At 32.2% G+C, this 18059-nt stretch overlaps 2 protein-coding genes across 8 annotated transcripts in view; one reads left to right on the plus strand and one right to left on the minus strand.

The window, feature by feature from the left end:
- Positions 1–13806, plus strand: part of LOC132698101 (CLIP-associating protein) — a 53269-nt gene extending 39463 nt beyond the window's left edge. For 6 of the 7 annotated variants that reach the window (XM_060663980.1, XM_060663971.1, XM_060663989.1 and 3 more), the window contains 9 exons: positions 89–220; positions 323–385; positions 1798–2433; positions 3573–3774; positions 3913–4131; positions 7558–7708; positions 7770–7947; positions 8002–8205; positions 11348–13806. In XM_060663980.1, the coding sequence (XP_060519963.1) occupies positions 89–220; positions 323–385; positions 1798–2433; positions 3573–3774; positions 3913–4131; positions 7558–7708; positions 7770–7947; positions 8002–8205; positions 11348–11599 (2037 nt within the window). In that variant the 3' untranslated portion in view covers positions 11600–13806. The remainder of the gene's footprint in view (positions 1–88; positions 221–322; positions 386–1797; positions 2434–3572; positions 3775–3912; positions 4132–7557; positions 7709–7769; positions 7948–8001; positions 8206–11347) is intronic. The other variant, XM_060664005.1, reaches the window with a different exon arrangement.
- Positions 13807–16763: 2957 nt separating this feature from the next.
- LOC132705069 (proteasome subunit beta type-4) lies at positions 16764–18047 on the minus strand. Its single transcript, XM_060675503.1, has 4 exons — positions 17809–18047; positions 17532–17738; positions 17329–17464; positions 16764–17160 (listed from the first exon to the last, which is right to left on the minus strand). The coding sequence occupies exons 1-4, from the start codon at positions 17913–17915 to the stop codon at positions 16849–16851; spliced, it is 762 nt and encodes a 253-aa protein (XP_060531486.1). The 5' UTR covers positions 17916–18047; the 3' UTR covers positions 16764–16848.
- Between the last annotated feature and the right edge of the window lie 12 nt (positions 18048–18059).

Consider the following 18059-nt stretch of genomic DNA (forward strand, 5'->3'; position numbering starts at 1 on the left):
ATTTGGATGATCTTACCCTTGAAAGATTAATTCTGTGTTGTCTATCTGTTTCTAGTATTAACGTATGTCATGTATAAAAAAATTTCAGATTGATAGCGGCGACGGCCACTTTAGAAGTCCAAGAAAAACAATTAGATCTTTAGATAATCACTCTGATGAGTCTGAAACTTCCAGTGTTTGTTCCGAAAGATCTTTTGACTCATTCAAGAGGCCCTCAGACGTGAGTATTTTTTCAATGCTTTGGAGACATTGCTACCGATATTAAAACTCAAAATTTATTATTTTCAATCACTTTCTATTCTTCTGTTTTTGTTCATGGCAGTCGTATTCATGGAGTGGTTCGCAACAAAGGTTGGCCAGCAGAGATATGTGGGAACCCTGCACAGTAAGTACTTGTTCCTTTTGGCATACGCTATTCAAACACCTTCACTTATTCCCTTTTAAAAAATGTCGATCAGTGAAAATAAATAATTCAATTCGTTAAGTTTATTTCGGAAATGTGAAGTTAGCAGCCAAGTTTTTATTTAACTGACATGTAAAACATAACACTAACAATTTTCTTATATTTTAGCCGATTTGATTTTTTTGTAAATGGAAGACCCTGTATATTTTATTAGTATATAATGGAACACGTTATTCTGATTACGATTATAACAACAAATATATATATTTTTTTCCGGATATTGCCAAGAATAGGAATTTTTCATATAATATATAATAATAATAATATAATAAATAATAAATAATAATAAAGAAGCCGCATAATTCATTCATACAATTACTGTTGTGATGCATATATAGGCATTTAAGGACGGGACGAGTGGATTGAAGAATGTTCCCTAAATGACAATGGTTGCTATGGGGCCCTCTTAAAGTAGGAGAAAATAATTCACGAGATAGACAACAAATCATTGTCCTGTTTTTTCATAATTTCATAATTTTCTTAATTATATTAAAAATAGTTAATAGTCTTTGGAAATCTATAATAGATAATACTAAACACAGATATACAAAACATTGGCTATGAAACATATCTTCGCATTGTTCACATACAAGTAATGACACTGAATTTGAACCACCAAGTTCTTTCCAAACTTCATTGTATTTCGGCATTTTTGCTATCAGTCTGTCCAAAACAATTTTCCACTCTAAAAAAGTGCTTTCTTCACAAAAGTGACGTATTGTGAAACACACGTGAAATCGTAGTTAAAAACTCCTCTACATTGGTATGAGCGTTGTAACATTGTCACATTAAAAAACATTTCTTACAAAAATGTTTCAGCCAGCATTGCGTTAAAATGGAAACAATGCGATCTTCCTCGATTGTTTAACTATGCTTCACATATTCTGTCAGATTAAATACAGGATAAAACGTTATCAATATAAATTGTACTCACGGTACAAAGATTATATTTTTCTGAGGCGATTTTTTTAAATTTCTGACAATCATTACTACTTTTAGCGGATATTTGAGAAGGAAAATGTTAAACTTAGCTTTTGCATCTTAGATTGTCGTTTTTTAATATAAAATAAACCTTGCAAGAAACTAACCAGAAGTTTCCTATTGCCTTTCATCATAAAGTTTATACGAATGAATTTTTAGTATACGCCATATAGCTACTAGATATATAAAGACCCTGCTGATATTACAGACACATGCGCGACCAACAGAAATCTTTTTTTTTATCTTTTTTTTTTCAACCAATAAGATGTATAGTCGGAATTAGACCCATTTGTGACGTCATGCTGGTTGCCGAAAACATATGTTCGAGTTATGTTTCGTTAATATTTTTCCAGGACATTAATGAGATAATAGCTCTCTGCGCGAGCACGAATTGGCAAGAACGACGTGACGGTTTACTTTCCCTTCAGTGCTATCTCACTCAAGAGATTAAATTAACAAACGGAGAGCTTAAACATTTGACGGAAATCTTCACGAAAATGTTTATGGATTCCCACACCAAGGGTTGGGCAGTGTTCCTAGATACGTTGCACGAAATCATCAAAATGCATAAAGACGACTTGGGTTACTGGCTTTACGTTTTACTCCAGAGGGTGTTTTTAAAAGTCGGTGCCGAAAATTTAAGTTCCGTGCAGAATAAACTGATGAACACCCTCGAATTAATACGTTGTAGTTTTCCCATTCACTCTCTCATAACGAACGTGTATCGGTTTTTGTTGGACGCCACTCAGACGCCGAATACCAAAACGAAAGTGGTGGTTTTAAATTTTTTAACGTCGCTTTGCGGTCACCATGACGCTGCCCAAGCTATATCGACCTCGCACAACTCGCTCAGCGCCCTCCAAAAAATTGTCGCGCTGTCTCAAGATTCCAAGTCGCCGGACATCAGGCAAGCGGCCAAAATGTGTTTCGTCACTCTATGGAATTGCAACACTCCGCAGGTCACATTAATGATGGGCGAACTGACAAAAGTAAGTTTTTATTTTATTTATTTATATTACAATTTTACAATATTTAAATTTCAAAGCATAAGCATACGGGAAAATATCTACTTGACTTAGACACTTAGGTTAAATCCAAAATTAACACATCTTTCTGTGCCTTTTGTTTCGTGTTAGCTTTATTTAAACTATTTAGTTTTTCAAAGGCTTCCTCAAAATTAGTAAAAGATTTTTTGTCTATATATAGACTGAATCTGAAGACTTTCGGCTATAGCCTCTTTGATGCCCTAGAGTTCAAATTTTTGCCTTTTTGGGCTTAGATAAATAACTCGGAAAACCAGGTGAAACAGAGTGTACTGCACCCACAGCAGAGATTATATTATTAGCACCAAATTAAGAAAATAATTGGTAAAAACTACTTTTTATCAAATGAGGTGCTTTTAAATTGGCTGTTAGTGCTTCTTCTAAATTAATATAAGAAAATTTTTAACTTTTTAGCCCATCTTGTAGTACTTAGATTATAAAGGTCGCTGCAATTATCAAAAACTATTTCATTAAAGCTCTCGTTTTTTTTATAGGAACAAACGAATCTTCCCTTTTTATTGCTTGAACCCATTTTCCTTGCGGTTGCGCTTGTGCTATTCAGAAATTCGCCACTTCTGGCCCAATCTTACAATTCCACTTACAGTTCAGAAAGCAACAATAGTTACCATAATTATATAAAAAACACAGCAGCACACGAAACACAAAACTTTATAATTATTAAGTAGTCTGTAGTTTAAATATTCAGGTATTATCGCGCACACATAAACTGTTATGTAAATATCATCCTACAAACAAACAATCGAAAACATTAAACGCTAATATTTAGTCTCACACACTAATTCTGAGACTTGTAACGACTGTTAAACTATTTCACATCTTTTCGCGAATATTTTTTAATTTGTCGTTTCTTTGCTTTATGATAGAGTTGGAATTGCTTCATCGCGCCATTTTGAAACCAGCAATGGACTTCCTAATTTGCAATGTGAAAGATTTTTTATTTGTTTCAAGGAAAAAATTTGGTCCACGCAATACGAACATAGAACGATTGTTTTAAGTATTCTAATAGAGAAATTTTTGAGGCGTCAAGCTTTTATTCTGTTGTGATATTTAATTTCTGCTTTTAGGAGCAGCAGGATATCGCCTCAAATATTGTACATAATCATATGAGAAGAACTTCAACGGGTAGCGATCCTAGCAGTCCCATGGTGTCTAGTAGTCCGAAACCATTGTCCCCCGGTATAACACCATTTGGAGATCAAGAAGATGTTTATAAGAGCCTTCGACGTACAACAGCCGAAATACAAAATTATAGCTTTGAGACATTAGGTGAGGTTATGGAATTTATAGTTTTAGTTATAAAGTTAGGTGAGGTTATGGAATTTATAGTTTTAGTTATAAAGTTTTTGTGTTTCTTTTATATCAATCCAATTATGGTGTGTATAAGGAATTTATTTTTTGTTTTAGGTCCTAAATTAGATAGAGATAGGGATACAACTTCTCAAGACTCAGGTATTTCTCAAATGTCCATAGGTAATGATATGAGGAATGACTTTGCTATTATAGAAGAGAAAATGGATGAGCTTAGTATTAGGCATTTTAATGTAAGATCTGGTCCTAGATCTTTACCATATACTAGTGTCAATGGTGTTATGGAGACTGATTCAAATGGATGTAGGAGTTTAGGTAAGCATGTTTATAAAGGGTGATTCAAGCTCTACAGCACGGAATATTGGAACTTTTTTTGAATTACTTTCATACTATGTAAGTTATCTCAAGAGTGTTAAAGTATCGCCTGCATATTGCAACATTTTTGGATTCTACAACCAAAATAATGGTATGTGTCCTGGAGTTAATTCCGGTTTTCATCAGTTCGTTGTTTGATCCTAGAGTAGGATAGGTTGCTTGAAGTTTTAACTTAAGCCTAGACAGGGGCTATAGATATAGCTAACTCTTCTACTTTTCAATAGTTAATTGAAAAGTACATGTTGACCAATTAAGGATAGTCCGCACTATCTATAATTATGGTAAAAACTTGTTTTGAAGTTTCTAGAATGGCCGCCAGGGAGCGTAATCGCATTCTTGAATTTTAAACACCGTTTTTTGAGAAATGATCTTATATTACAGGTAGCTAAAATGGACACCGTTTTAAAGTTGGAATAAATTCGGTTCTTTTTCGTTTAATGGTTTTTGCTCTATCTTTTAAGGGAAAGTAGTGACGGGTACTCGAATATTTTCAGAAATAAATGGCAATAACTTCAGAGTGGCCGCAAGCATTTTGTCAAACTTGGAGTTGTTGAAAGTGCTCTTTTTGGGCTATCAACGCTGCATTAAACAAAAAGATTGAGATTAATTTTATTAAATGTATTTTCTTAAAAAAGTGAAGCACCTCCTGGGGAATATTCTAGAAATTTAAAATTGGTTTCCAATTATAAATTTTGTCTCCCCAACTCTGCGACAGTTGCTTATCGAGATAGGACGGTGTACCCTTTATACCTTTTATTAATTAACAAAACAAAGTTCTAATAAAAGATCACAATATTTGATATCTATATCTGCAGTTCAATAAACAATTCTACAAAAGCAAAACCATACTGCTTACAAGAAGAATTATATCCTCACCAACATATGAATAAACTAATTGAACTAAGTTATTCAACTAGATAATACCGAAGTAAGTAAATATTCAATAGATTTCTGAGAGAACATATATCATGCAATGGATAGCTTAAAGCTATATCGGTACGTTTGACTTTCCTTCTTATTTGTAAGGCTATAAAACTAACTTTACCTAAGTAACTCCGGTAACTGAGATTGAATATGCATTGACCATGTTTTTTTTAATACAAAAATCTAAAAAAAAAATATTTTGACGTTTTTCAACTAGGTTTTTATGAACTACCTAATAGGGTATAATGAATAATGCACACTTAGAGTTCTAAAGTATCCCTAACAAATTGTTTATCAGTAATAAAAAGAAAGTTCTTGTCAAAAAATGGCTAGATTCTCCTCCCAACATATTGCTTCTTAGCTAACAAATAACTAGTGTATTGACACTACACAAATTTTGGTTTGTCAAATAGACTATTGAGTCTATTTAACAAACCAAAATTTGTGTAGTTTCGTCAACAATGTACTATGATGTACCCTGTCAAAAAGTTTACTAAAATCTGTAAAAATAGCGTCGAATTGACTAGGTTCTTTAGCTGTGTAGATTCTTTAGGTAAAAACCATGCTACTTTTCACTTAGACTGGAGTTGCTAGTAGCACCAACCAGAGCTACAAGCCTATAGTTTGCACATCATCGTCCTTTGCACTTTTCAATACTGGGCAAACTTTTGTCAGTTGCCACTGAGTAGAATATGTTTGTTTGAAGTATAAGGTCAAATATCACTTTCAGATTTCTTCGGGTTCAGGTTTTTTACTGATATCTATATCACTTATTTCCGGAATATCTAAACATGAGTTAGTGAAAATGATTTTTGCAAAATTAATATCAAAAAAAATTCTGCAAATGCCTCCCCTATGTTTTGACAACTACTTGCCCCCCCATATACCATTGTTTCAGTAGCCGAAACAAAATTAAAATAAATTAGCGACATGTGACCAAAAAGCTTCAGAATTGCTATCAATACTACCCTCTATCTGTTCAAGTTAAACTTTATGTGCATTTTTTATGTCTTGTTTGGTTTTTGATAATATACCTGATTAGTAATTTTTTTTGTATTTTTTACGAAAATCATCTTTAACGTTTTAGGTCTCGTTTTGACGTTTTTTGCAAGAGGAAAGCATTGATTTAAAATGTGTAATATGTATGTAAAATTTGTTCCCAACGAACTTCCCCAAACAGTTGATAAATCATTAAAAAATCAACTTTTTTGAAATTACATTTGCACTCAAAATGTTTCTTTGGCACAAATGTTTTTTGGATAAATTTTAATAGTAAAAAATAGAAAAAGGCGGTGAACGTTTCTTTGTACCAAAGAGAGATCACTTTTTTCGATAAATATCTATTTCAATAATTAGGGACTAAATTATATTACGCAGCATTTATTATGTTCATGTGGTCTAATAGTCTTTATTCAATTAATGTTAACCTCTCTTTATGACCTATCTCAATTACAGGAAATATTGAAGGCATCCGCTAATATTAAAATGTCATTTAAACCCAGTAATTTATTTTCAATATGTTCAAAAACGCATTCATAAGTTTCTAAATTCATGCTATTGGGAATATTCGGTGCATATATGTAAATTTTGTTACAAAAATTTATTTTTACCCATAAATCTTTAACATTATTATTATTGTAACTAAATTGTAACAATTGACAATTACATTCCTTTCTTACAGCTATTAAAATTCCCCCTCCCTGTTACTTTTCAGTTTCAGTCAAAACAATAGCATCTTAATATGAAGCACTCCAACTCAGAATAAATACGTTAATTTTCGAATTTAAACCTGGGAAATAATACATTATTTTACCCAGTTAGGGTCTCATTTATGTAGACTGGGATCCTGTTATATCAGGAAAAGCATCTTGTGCACTGAAGGCCTGTGTTGCTCGCCTAGCTTTTAGAAATTCCTCTTTTTTCCGATTTTTGCATAAAGCGCTTTACACTTCTGGCACTGCCTCTATTTCGACCATATTAAGTTTGGTATATTGATCGTAAAGTTGCAATACTGATTTCGTGATTTTCTTTTATAAGTTTGGCACACCCGCTTTCCAATTGCTCCTTTATTTCCATGCAATTCTTAATTACACTCATTAATTGCACAATGGATCCTTGTTCCAAATTTTTTAGACAAACTTTTTTTGTGCCGTCTCTATGAGATATTTCATTGTAAATTTTACACCTAGTGTCCACACGTGCGCTAACGATTTTTTCTTTACATATTTCACATATTTTCTAAAAAATAACAAAAAATGAACACAGTCAATTGGTACGAGGCAAAAAATTTAACAATACAACAAACAACAAAAATATTCCAGGTACCTTGTTTCCGCGCACGTGCCTATCAACATAAAACCCTATTTGTTTCGTCGCTCTTATTTTATAGGAAGTTCACTGCATTTTCTCGGACTATCGTAACATTTTAACGTCTTTTTTAAGGAGAAATAAAAGACTATGATTCATTAGTGACGGACGTGATAGAGAAATGCTCAGACCACAGAACGCCGGTGGTAGAAAAGAGAAAACTGTTATTGCAGGTCCTTGACCTTATCGAGCGTGGTAAAATCGAAAGCGTCATTGCGAATTTCAAGTAAGGGTCGCGCTCGCCTCTTCAATATTAATTCTTATTTTTAGTTCAACTCGTTTTGCAGAAAATTGCTGCGTATCTCGATGGACCAGCTCAGTTCAACTGACGCCGTTATTTTGGTAACGGTATTAAAAATACTCGCCGCCATCTTTAGCAATCCGGACATGAAGCATGGCTGGGAAAACTTTGTCGAACTTATCACTTTGAAGGTGTTACAGGTCCACAGCGATGAAAGAAGAGAAGTTAGCTGCTTATAAAAGGAAAGTGTAATATTTTATGTAATGTTTGACTTCCAGGTTGTGAAAGAAGCGGAAGCTACTGCATCGGCAATGGCCGTATGCCCCTTCGATACAGTGGTCAACATATTAGCACCGTTAATAAGGACAAGTCCTTATCCACAGGATTTGGGCGCCATCAAAATGCTGACAAAGTTAGTTGAAGCTAATCCCCACCAAATTACTGATGAACACTTGCACCAGATTATGCCTGGTATTCTCAAGGTATGTTAATTTAGTGCTGCTCGGCATTCGCGAATAGTCCACATACGTTCAAGTATAAATTCAATAATAATAAATATTAATAGTAGACAGTCTCTAAACTGGAGATTCTAGACACCAAAATATTGTGATTGGGCTGAATGTGCCTCATATATACATGTACAGATACATACATGGCGTTCCAAGTTTAAATTTTATTCCGAATTTGCTCATTAAAGAAGGAATAATCTTATTATTAATCATAAAAATTGGCAGTTTTAGGTTTTTTGACATTTTACGAATTTCAAACTTACTTGCACGTTGCTACTAGAGGGCGCTAGTTTCACCATATTGTTTACATTAGTTGAATCATCTGTCGAATTATGGTTAGAATATGAAAATCTGAAAGAATGATGTCCAGTTTTCAATTTTTTTTTAATAAATACTTAAAGGTGAAAAGGTACGGGGAACAATAAAAAAACCTATATTTAACAATAACAATTTTGGTAGTAATAATAAAATAAATAAAAATCTTCCAATTAAATATTGGGATTGTCCACCATCATACACCTCAATACATTTTACAATACACTCAAATTGACATGTCATTGATTAGTTTGTGCGCGCGTGACTATTTATTACTTGGTGTGCTTGTGCTTAGTTGGTAATTACAAAATGAGGCGACATAATCGTTTTTTCTGATACTGAGATGCGTGATATGATTTATATGTTGTGTGTTTGCTCAAGCAAATTTTAGTGGACTTGCGAAGATATCTATGCCGAACTTGCCCATGCTCCAAAACCATTACCGTGGATGAAATGGAAAGATTAATTGCTGTTTCAAATACTCTATATTTGATTTCTGAGTGCGGCGACGACGACCATTTACAGAATTTTACGAAAACATACCATCCATATCATTATACTCCTGTTCGGCAGTGATTGCCTCAATATTTACCAGATCGCCTGCAATTTATCTAGTTTTTACAAAATGTACAAATCGAACAACCAAATTTTCTTAATAACATTCTTTATGCCAAGGAAGCAACATTTACAGGACGAAAAATCTCAAATTGGAAAAATAATCATTTGTGAGAAGCTCTCTCTCTCTCATTGGCCCTTTTGAATGGCGAGCCAGTTTAACTGGACTAAACTATTACAAAGTAAAGAAAAAACATTTTAAACGTACTCGTAAATGCACTACTCGCCTTGAGGCAAAATATGTGGTTTATGCTTGACGGAGCGCAAGCACATTTGTTGTCAGTACGCCAATATTTATATGACCAGTTTCCTCGTTGGTACCAACCAACATCGTTATTCCCATATATTATTTTTTATTGCTCCTCGTACCTTTTCATCTTTGAATGATTTATGAGAAAAAAAATTTAAAAAAAATTCTAGAACTTTATAAATGCAAATATTATTGTTGAAATGACCTGTCAATTTTATTTGTGTCAATTGACCGAAATAATTTTAAAATTACAATGAAATTTATGTTTATTTATTTTTATTTTTGTGCGTTACGTCGCCGCCGCGTCGTTCTGATAATCAAATGGAGTGCATATTATTATTGGGATTCCTCAAATCGCCAAGTATCGTATTCGGATATTCCTTGAAAATAGTTATAGGTAAATTGAACATCACAAAAGCATAATAATTTATTATAAAATACATATTAATATTAAATAATGACAGATCTACAATTGCAAGATGTTATATAAAACATTTTAATCGAATTTGACCAGTCAATTAAGAAGTGGTCAGTTGACCGTCAATTGACCACTTCTTAATTGACCAGTCAAATTCGATTAAAATGTTTTAAATAACATCTTGCAATTGTAGATCTGTCATTATCTAATAATAATATGTATTTTATAATAAATTTTTATGCGTTTGTGATGTTCAATTTACCTATAACCCTTTTCAAGGACTATCCGAATATCGTATTCGGATATTCCTTATTGCACTTGACTGTGGATATAAGATATATTTAATAACTCATTGCTTGAGTATTAATTCGCCATATCAAAATAATATACATTAATAAACTGTTTGATAAATACTATATCAAACTATATCCCTGTGTTTAGTTGTTTGCTTTAAACTCCAAAACGGTTCAAAATAGGTATGTTAATAATATTTTTTTAGATGTAGAATGAATCTTTGTTTTCATTCCCGCAATAAAATATATTCACGTTTAAATTTACATTTATGTATTTTTCAAAATGTGCATAATTTTGTAAATACTCTGCATGTTATAACTCACATCCCATGTCATAGTACACTAATACCTCGGTTAGTGACCACCCTTTTAAACGACGATTTGAATATTTGATTCTCCTAGGCCAATCGCTATTGCGGGATTCTACTGATATCTCATTGTCAAGCGTAAACAAAGTTTCAGGTTTTCTACAATTTTCTAAATTTTTTGAAAATATTATTTTTATTTGCAAAATACCTCAAGAGAAAGTTTCAGAATTTTTTATTGCATCTAAAAACGTAGTAACCCACAGTGCATTCCATTAAAAAAAAATTAAAATGATGTTTGGTTGAAGTAGATGTAGCAATTAAAAAATAACTAATAGTGCCTATCTTCTTCCGTTCACCATATAATTCTAATAGGTCATCGAGTTTAGGGATAACTTATTATATTAGGGCGGTTCTCAACTATAAGATATTATCCACTATTAAAAAATCTTGGGAAGTGACGAAAACAACTTTAATTATTAGTCATTTGCCAACTTGATTGTATTTTTATTGTATATACTTTGTATTATTTTTCACTGTATTCACACTATTTATCTTTGCTTTGGTTTCTCAACTGAGACTTATTTTTTTACATTTTAATTTTCAAATAGCCCCAGTGGAGTAGTATAATAGTATGCCCCAGGTCAAACTTTAGGTAATGCTATAGGGACATGTACGGTTATAAAATACTGTACAGATTGCCAGTATAAAATGGAAGTCTTGAAATATACATTTTTTAAACCGTGTAAGGGAGAAATTCCGAAACTGTCATTCCAAATGTAATATTTCCCAAATAAATAACCCTATGTTATTTTATAGAAAATTAATACAATATAAGTTTCCGGCCGTCTAAATCTTTTTTTTTTTTTTAGTTTTGTACGAATTGTATTGGCATTTCAGAATCGACTTGTGATTTTAGGGTACTGATCACAACGAGAGTCCAGTAAGAAAGAGCTCAATATTTTGTATGGTTGCTTTATACTTGGCCGTTGGCGAAGAGAGGTTCTCCCGATACATCAATTTGTTATCCAGCAGCAAAGTAAAGCTGTTGAGGCTGTACATAGGCAGAGCGAAACAAAACAGCAATTCAGTGCCTACCAGTCCGAAAAATTCAAGTAACACCGACAGCACCCTCAACGCACTCGACAGCACGCTTGTCGCACCCCGGTAATTTTTGTGAATCCCATGGTTAAAAGAGTATTGTTATTGTATTATTATTCAAAGTTTCTGTGTATAAGTTAAATTACAACAAATGATGTTCAGATTTTCACAAATTGTTTATTGGTGTATGACATGTGTCAAATACAAATAAATACATACATAATTTGTAAAAAGCTGTACATTGTTTGTTCTAATTTAAATGGAAGTTCATCAAGTCAAAACAAGTCTTATTATACGGGTCCAAAGGTCACTAATTATATAAATCAAATTAGCAAACTCGGAAACTACCGACATGTTGTGCAATTGCAAATTTACCCAAAGAATGGAAAAACAATATTAAACAGTTCAATTTATTTTAGCAACTATCTAAACTAACTGTTATATCCTGATCATTATTTCAAGGAATAAAAGGAAAACGGAAATGAACAGTGGGAGTCAGTTTAAGGATTGTAGAGAAAATTGTGTGTAAAAAAATAATTGAAAACTAAAAAGTGTTCATGAAAACTTTTGTTTAAAGTTATAAACAACTTTAAAGACTCTCAGTCGCTTTAAAATCTGAGAAGTCTGAGACTCAATGTATTTTGGCAAAGACCTACATGTTTTTTATTTGTCCCACGATTTTGCCCCAGCTCATATTATATTGGTATAGTTAATATAATCTCATAACTATGTTCTCGCATCTATAGCATAAATTATAGTTTTTTAATGGATTTTGTCATTGAAAGGAGTTCCCATTTCAGCATATTTGGTAAAGAAGTGTGATTCTGTTGTTCAAGCCACTAATAAATGTGAGTTTTCTGCCAAGGCGAACTGGGTTAAATTAGAACAAAAAATGTTCAGTATTTCACAGTTTTTAATGATCAAATCAAAAATCAAATGTATTTGGATTTGGAGAAATGGATTTTCATCAAGTAAAAGCCACCTCAGTCCAATTATGAACTGGGTTATTTCTTTAAAATTCTTGAAAGATTGCAGTATTTCAGAAGGCGCTTTACAATACAATTAATGATGAAGCATCCAAATTTGTTATCAGTTTTTCTTTTAGCTGTTTTTCATTTAACAGTTGATATTTTCACATTAGTCCAAAATTTTTGATGTGGAATAAAAAATTAAATTTGCACCTGAAATAAATTTTGTTCAACAACCAGCATGCAAAATAATGAACTATTTTTCCATGCCACACTTCCTTGGTCAAAATTTTGAACCACTTCCATTGGAAAGTATTCATGTTTCATCTGAAACTACCATTTTAATACACTTTTATATCTAATTTTTACTATATTTCTTTAAAAATTGAACACGTTCTCACTATCTCTGGCTGTTCACATAAAAATCTTCGGTTAGCAAAACACTTAAGTTTTTTAAAGTTTTGTTTCAAAAGTTGAAGTGTTACATCGGTTTTTGATCTATATAAATCATAATTCACATTCCGAACTTCCATTATCACATCTCCCTTTAAATCTTCAATTTTTGGTTTTCTTCATTTACATTTTTTAATCTTCTTATATTATATTGTGCCTTTTTCGTACACAATTTAATGCACCGTCTGTAAACTGATTCCCAGTGCTTTCGCTCCTATTTCCTAGATAATGGTTGCCGATTTTCCACGTTCTCTGTCATTTTCAAAATAGTATTAAATATTAAGCCATTGCTTTTGACTTGGGGCCCAAAAAAACAAAAAAAAAAAAATTTCGATGGTGCAATTAAACAAGGTAAAGGAAAAACTCTCGTGAAAGTTTGTCTCGCTAATAAATTGTAAGACCCGCTGGATAGGACAGGTTGTGACTATATCTTTGTGATGAAGTTTCAGTAATGTTTATATTGTTCTTTTTAAAAACCTAAGTGTAAGGTCAAAACTAATTTATTACTGTTATAGCGATCTATTTTGTTCATTTTTCTTAAATTATTTTAAGTGTTACTGTAAATATTTTCTTACAATGTAATTAACCATAATACATGTATGACCATGGCTTAATATTAATTGCTTAGTGTTTGTTTTCTTACCATGTCGCGTTCTATCAGATTCCCGGTTGTATTTCTGTTACATAAAAGTCTATATCTCAAAATGATTGGAGTCAACTGTGGTATTATACATAAGCTATTTACTTTATTGACGGTTTTTAAGCTTCCAATTTAAAACAGAATTTTTTCTTTGATTTTTTTGAAACTTGCATTTATACCCAATAATGGAAATTAAAGATTTTTTTGATAAAATAATCCACGTTTTTTAATTCAATATGTTATTCTGTGCAAAAATAACTTTTTAAGGTTGAACATGCTTTTAAATTTTAGGGAATGGAAATATTGTCGGCGAATTATTCTTGAAAAATTTTTGATAAAACAGAAAGTTATTTATTTATTTAGTTAGTTACACATTGGTTTCTTTTGTCTTTTGTGCTTATCTGCAATACTTTTGTTACTGAATTAATATCTAGTCAAAAATTGTGATAATAATAATGATAATGCTTCAATGCAGATTGAGATTGCAAGAGATGTGCTTATTAAAATGGATACCCTTCACTTCTCGAAAAGGAAATAGCAATAAAACTTGTTGAGTGGTAGTCAGTGGTTGTCAAAAAATCTATCAATAAAAGAACGGTTTCATATTACATTTACATATCACTTGATCATAAATGTTTTTTCAAGCCGTAAATCAAATGACTTTGAATGCAGTTGAACTTTTATTTGCTGTCTAGTTCCTCTTCTCTCTTTTTCGGAGGTCTTCTTTAAAGTGCCTTCTGAAATACTGCAAGCAGCACAGGCCCGTTTTTGCACTTTCAAGACTGGCTTTAACGGACCAACCTTTGAATGTTGAACTTTTAATACCAAATGATACATTTTCTAAGACTATAACTTAACGTTGTATTAAATATTAGTATGTGATTTCATTGATGGTTAATATAAGAAATGATTTAAACAAATTGTAAAAGTGATAACGGAAATTTTTAAGAATTAATTAAAATGTACAAAATTAGAAGTGTTGTAGGTACCTAGCTATTTTCAGAGGTGCTACGTTATTTATCTAACTCTACAATAATAAGTAGTACAGCCTAGTAATTATCGCGATATACTTTAATAAATTCAGGAAAAAAAATTGCCTAAAATTTCCACATAGCGACCAACACTTTCTGCTTGGCAACTAAATAAAACTCTTATTTGTTTTGGATGCACTGGTCTCACTAAACAGCATCCTGCGGACCAGTGCAATTTTGGTGAAATGTAGTGAAAGCGAAGGTATACTTAGTATATTTAGCCAACTCCCTATTGAGGGTTTTAATCCCATACCAGTCATCATAGAACGGGTGGAATTTACATTTATTACACCACTATTTTTAGTTTTAATTTTTTTAAAATAATAGGTGAAACCATAAAGCTGCTCAAGATATTGCGGCCATGTCTATGCCGATAAAACGTGAAGCTATGAAGCAACTATGATGACATTTTAAAAAAAAAAGTAAGTTTTAAACAATGGCCTTGGGACCTTCAACAATCAGTATGGCCGCTGACAAGTCGCCATATGAGTTTTATAATTTTATTTAATAACACTACCATATTCATGCGTAAAACCTTACAGTTATTAGATAATATAGTGGCACAACCACAGTAAAAAGTGATAAGCAGGAGGTAGAAAACGTATTGATTTTCTGCGAATGCGTGTACATTTCACCCACTAAATGCACTTTGCGCCATTTTTTTGCTAAACACCGATATCCACACACTTAACTCAAAAGGAGTTGAGACTAAACCCACGGAGTGGAGGTCAACAGAAAAAGGAAAATAAATGCCGTTGTTAAGGTTACGTGTTCGTTTATGAGTTGATTTAGGTATTTGATAATGAAAAGGTGACTAAAGTAACTGTATTTGCGAAAACGGCTATATAATCTACCATTATTATGATGACCATTTATTCAAAACGGAACATTGATTTATTTAGGTCAAATCGTAGACGGTCAATGAAAAAAACACTTAAAGTTATTTATTCAGAAAAAGTTGGTTTAATAGTTGCAAATCACAAAATATAGGTTCCCAAAGTATTAGTTATATTTATATTGTTTATCGGAGGAACAGATTTGTTCCAATATAGCTAGTGATGATTTAAAGTAAGAGTGCACGTTTTTTATATTCGTTTTAATTACCAGCATCGCCTTTAGAATTGAAATTTGTAACTAGGTTTTCTCATATGTCCACAATTTGTTCATACTTTATATTGGCGCATTTGGTTTTTTACCTCTTTGTCGCAGTTATGTAAGGCAGAATATTATCACAAAAAAGTACGTCAAAATACAAAAATTCGAACTCGTGGGCATAAGACTTGCAATAGCCAAGAGAAAAAAGAGATCACAGAAACGTGTATATTTTATGTTAAAGAAGTAATACAGTAGTAAATTTAAAATCTTGCATCTTTGTATTCCAGCTTGGCACTGAAATTACAAAAAATGACATATTCAATATAAATCTGAAAAAATGATTACTAGAATGACTAGATTTTTAGATTTGAAAGGAAAGGTATAACAGTAGAAAAAAATATAGAAAAGGTAACAACTATTTTAAGTATAGTTTCAGAATGACTGCCTGAAAAAAGAATGCCCTAAACATTCTTAAAAACCAATTATTATATAAGTTAACGGCAAATCTCAGTTAGGATACTCTTGGAAAACATCCTCGTTCTGCAGCCTTTTATTTTCAGTATCTGCTCATGCCCCCAATGTTTTTAGAAACTCTGAAATGTGATCTTACTTCGCCCAAAATAAAATAAAATTTTTAACATACCTTTCCATAACCTCTATGTGAATTTCTAGACTATTTTTACCTATTCGACATACTTGTATTACATTTTAAACAATAAGATAATGTAAATCAATTAAATTGAATATTTATCTCCTCTTTCATCTATATTTGATAATATAATCGAAACGCAACCAGATATATCTCTACCCTAATGTAATGACTCATACTTTAGCGTTGCGCGCCTTTGTGATGTATGTGTTGATGAAATACATTTTTTAAAATGTTAAACATGAATTATGCAATAAACTACCTGACATTACTTTGTGAAAATTCAAAGTCACAATCTAAAATTGAACAGAATCATCTCTTAAAGCAACCAAATAAATCTAGGCATACATTATTTGGAGGGAAGATTAGAATAACATTTTAAAATTAAAACAAAAGTAGTATTTTAATTCATTATAGTTTACTGAATTGCAATCACAAAATATTAAAATATTTAGCAAAACCTTAAACAAGAGGGGAAAAATATTAATAGCCTTGTATCAAGTGGGCCAGGTTCCAGTCTTCTTTAACCTTCAAGGGTCCTTCAATTGTAACACCTTGTTCAGAGTCAATTGTACCAATCTGATATTTTGAGAAACTTCTTGCATCTCTATAATATAATACTTCCATGCATTTTTCCAAAAGGGCTTTTGCATCTAATAAGTTAAGTTGTGGTTTCTTATCCAATGCATCGCGAAGTAAAGGAGTAGCAATATGGGCACCATATCCTGTGCAGATCACTTTGTCGGTATATGCTGTTCCTAGTTTGTCAACTGTTCCTAGAAAGGGCCTTCCATCCTGTGACAAAGGATAATGAATGTTTGCATTGATGTTGTCAGAAGAACAGTTAATTCTTTGAGAATCTTGTAGAAAAGTTGCTTAATATGAGAAACTTAATGAAAAACAAAATCAAAATAAAAATAAAAGTCTGTAAAACTGTTGCACCATTCCAAGACAATAACATACCTCGATTCCAGCAACAATAAAGTTGTTCCATAGGGGATCCATTTTACTCCTGCGATTGTACAAGATACGCGTTAACCAACAATACAGTGATTTAGGTTTCAGCGATAGACCATCATCCAAACATTCTTCATCAACACTATAAACAAAAACAATGTATACAAATTCTGAGATATGGAAAGAAGTGTTTATAAAAGGCTACCCACATTTTCTGTTCAACAAAGTCTTTTACATATTGAAAATCGGCGTAATCACCACTGGCACCTAATATGATATTGTTGTTGATTTTGCATATCCTAGGACAATTTCTATATCGAGCAAGAGATCCATAGGACGCTAAAAGATCTCCGGCGACTACCACACCTTTGTCATAAACGATGGCTACTAGTGAAGTGGACGTTGTCACTGGAGCTCTATTATAAAAATAGGAATACTAATATGGTTGTATAAAAATGTACATAAACACTAATGTTGAAAACTTACTGGGAATGCTGTCGAACATCACTTGGTTTTGGCGAAACCGCTGGAAAATTATAAAATTCTCCTGGAGCGGGTCCATTGTGCCAAAATGGTGGAGCACTTTGAAACATTTTATCAAATTTATATAAATTTAACTCTCTGCAGATTTATACCAAACAGCATACCCAAATAGCTAACACTGACAGTGACTCTGCTATATTTTTTAACAAACTCACCATTCCTGTTCAAAGGAGTTCCTCTTCTTTTAATACTCA

Source organism: Cylas formicarius, unplaced genomic scaffold (genome assembly GCF_029955315.1).
Source record: "Cylas formicarius isolate icCylForm1 unplaced genomic scaffold, icCylForm1.1 PGA_scaffold_10__41_contigs__length_53128322, whole genome shotgun sequence".
Classification (NCBI taxonomy): domain Eukaryota; kingdom Metazoa; phylum Arthropoda; class Insecta; order Coleoptera; family Brentidae; genus Cylas; species Cylas formicarius.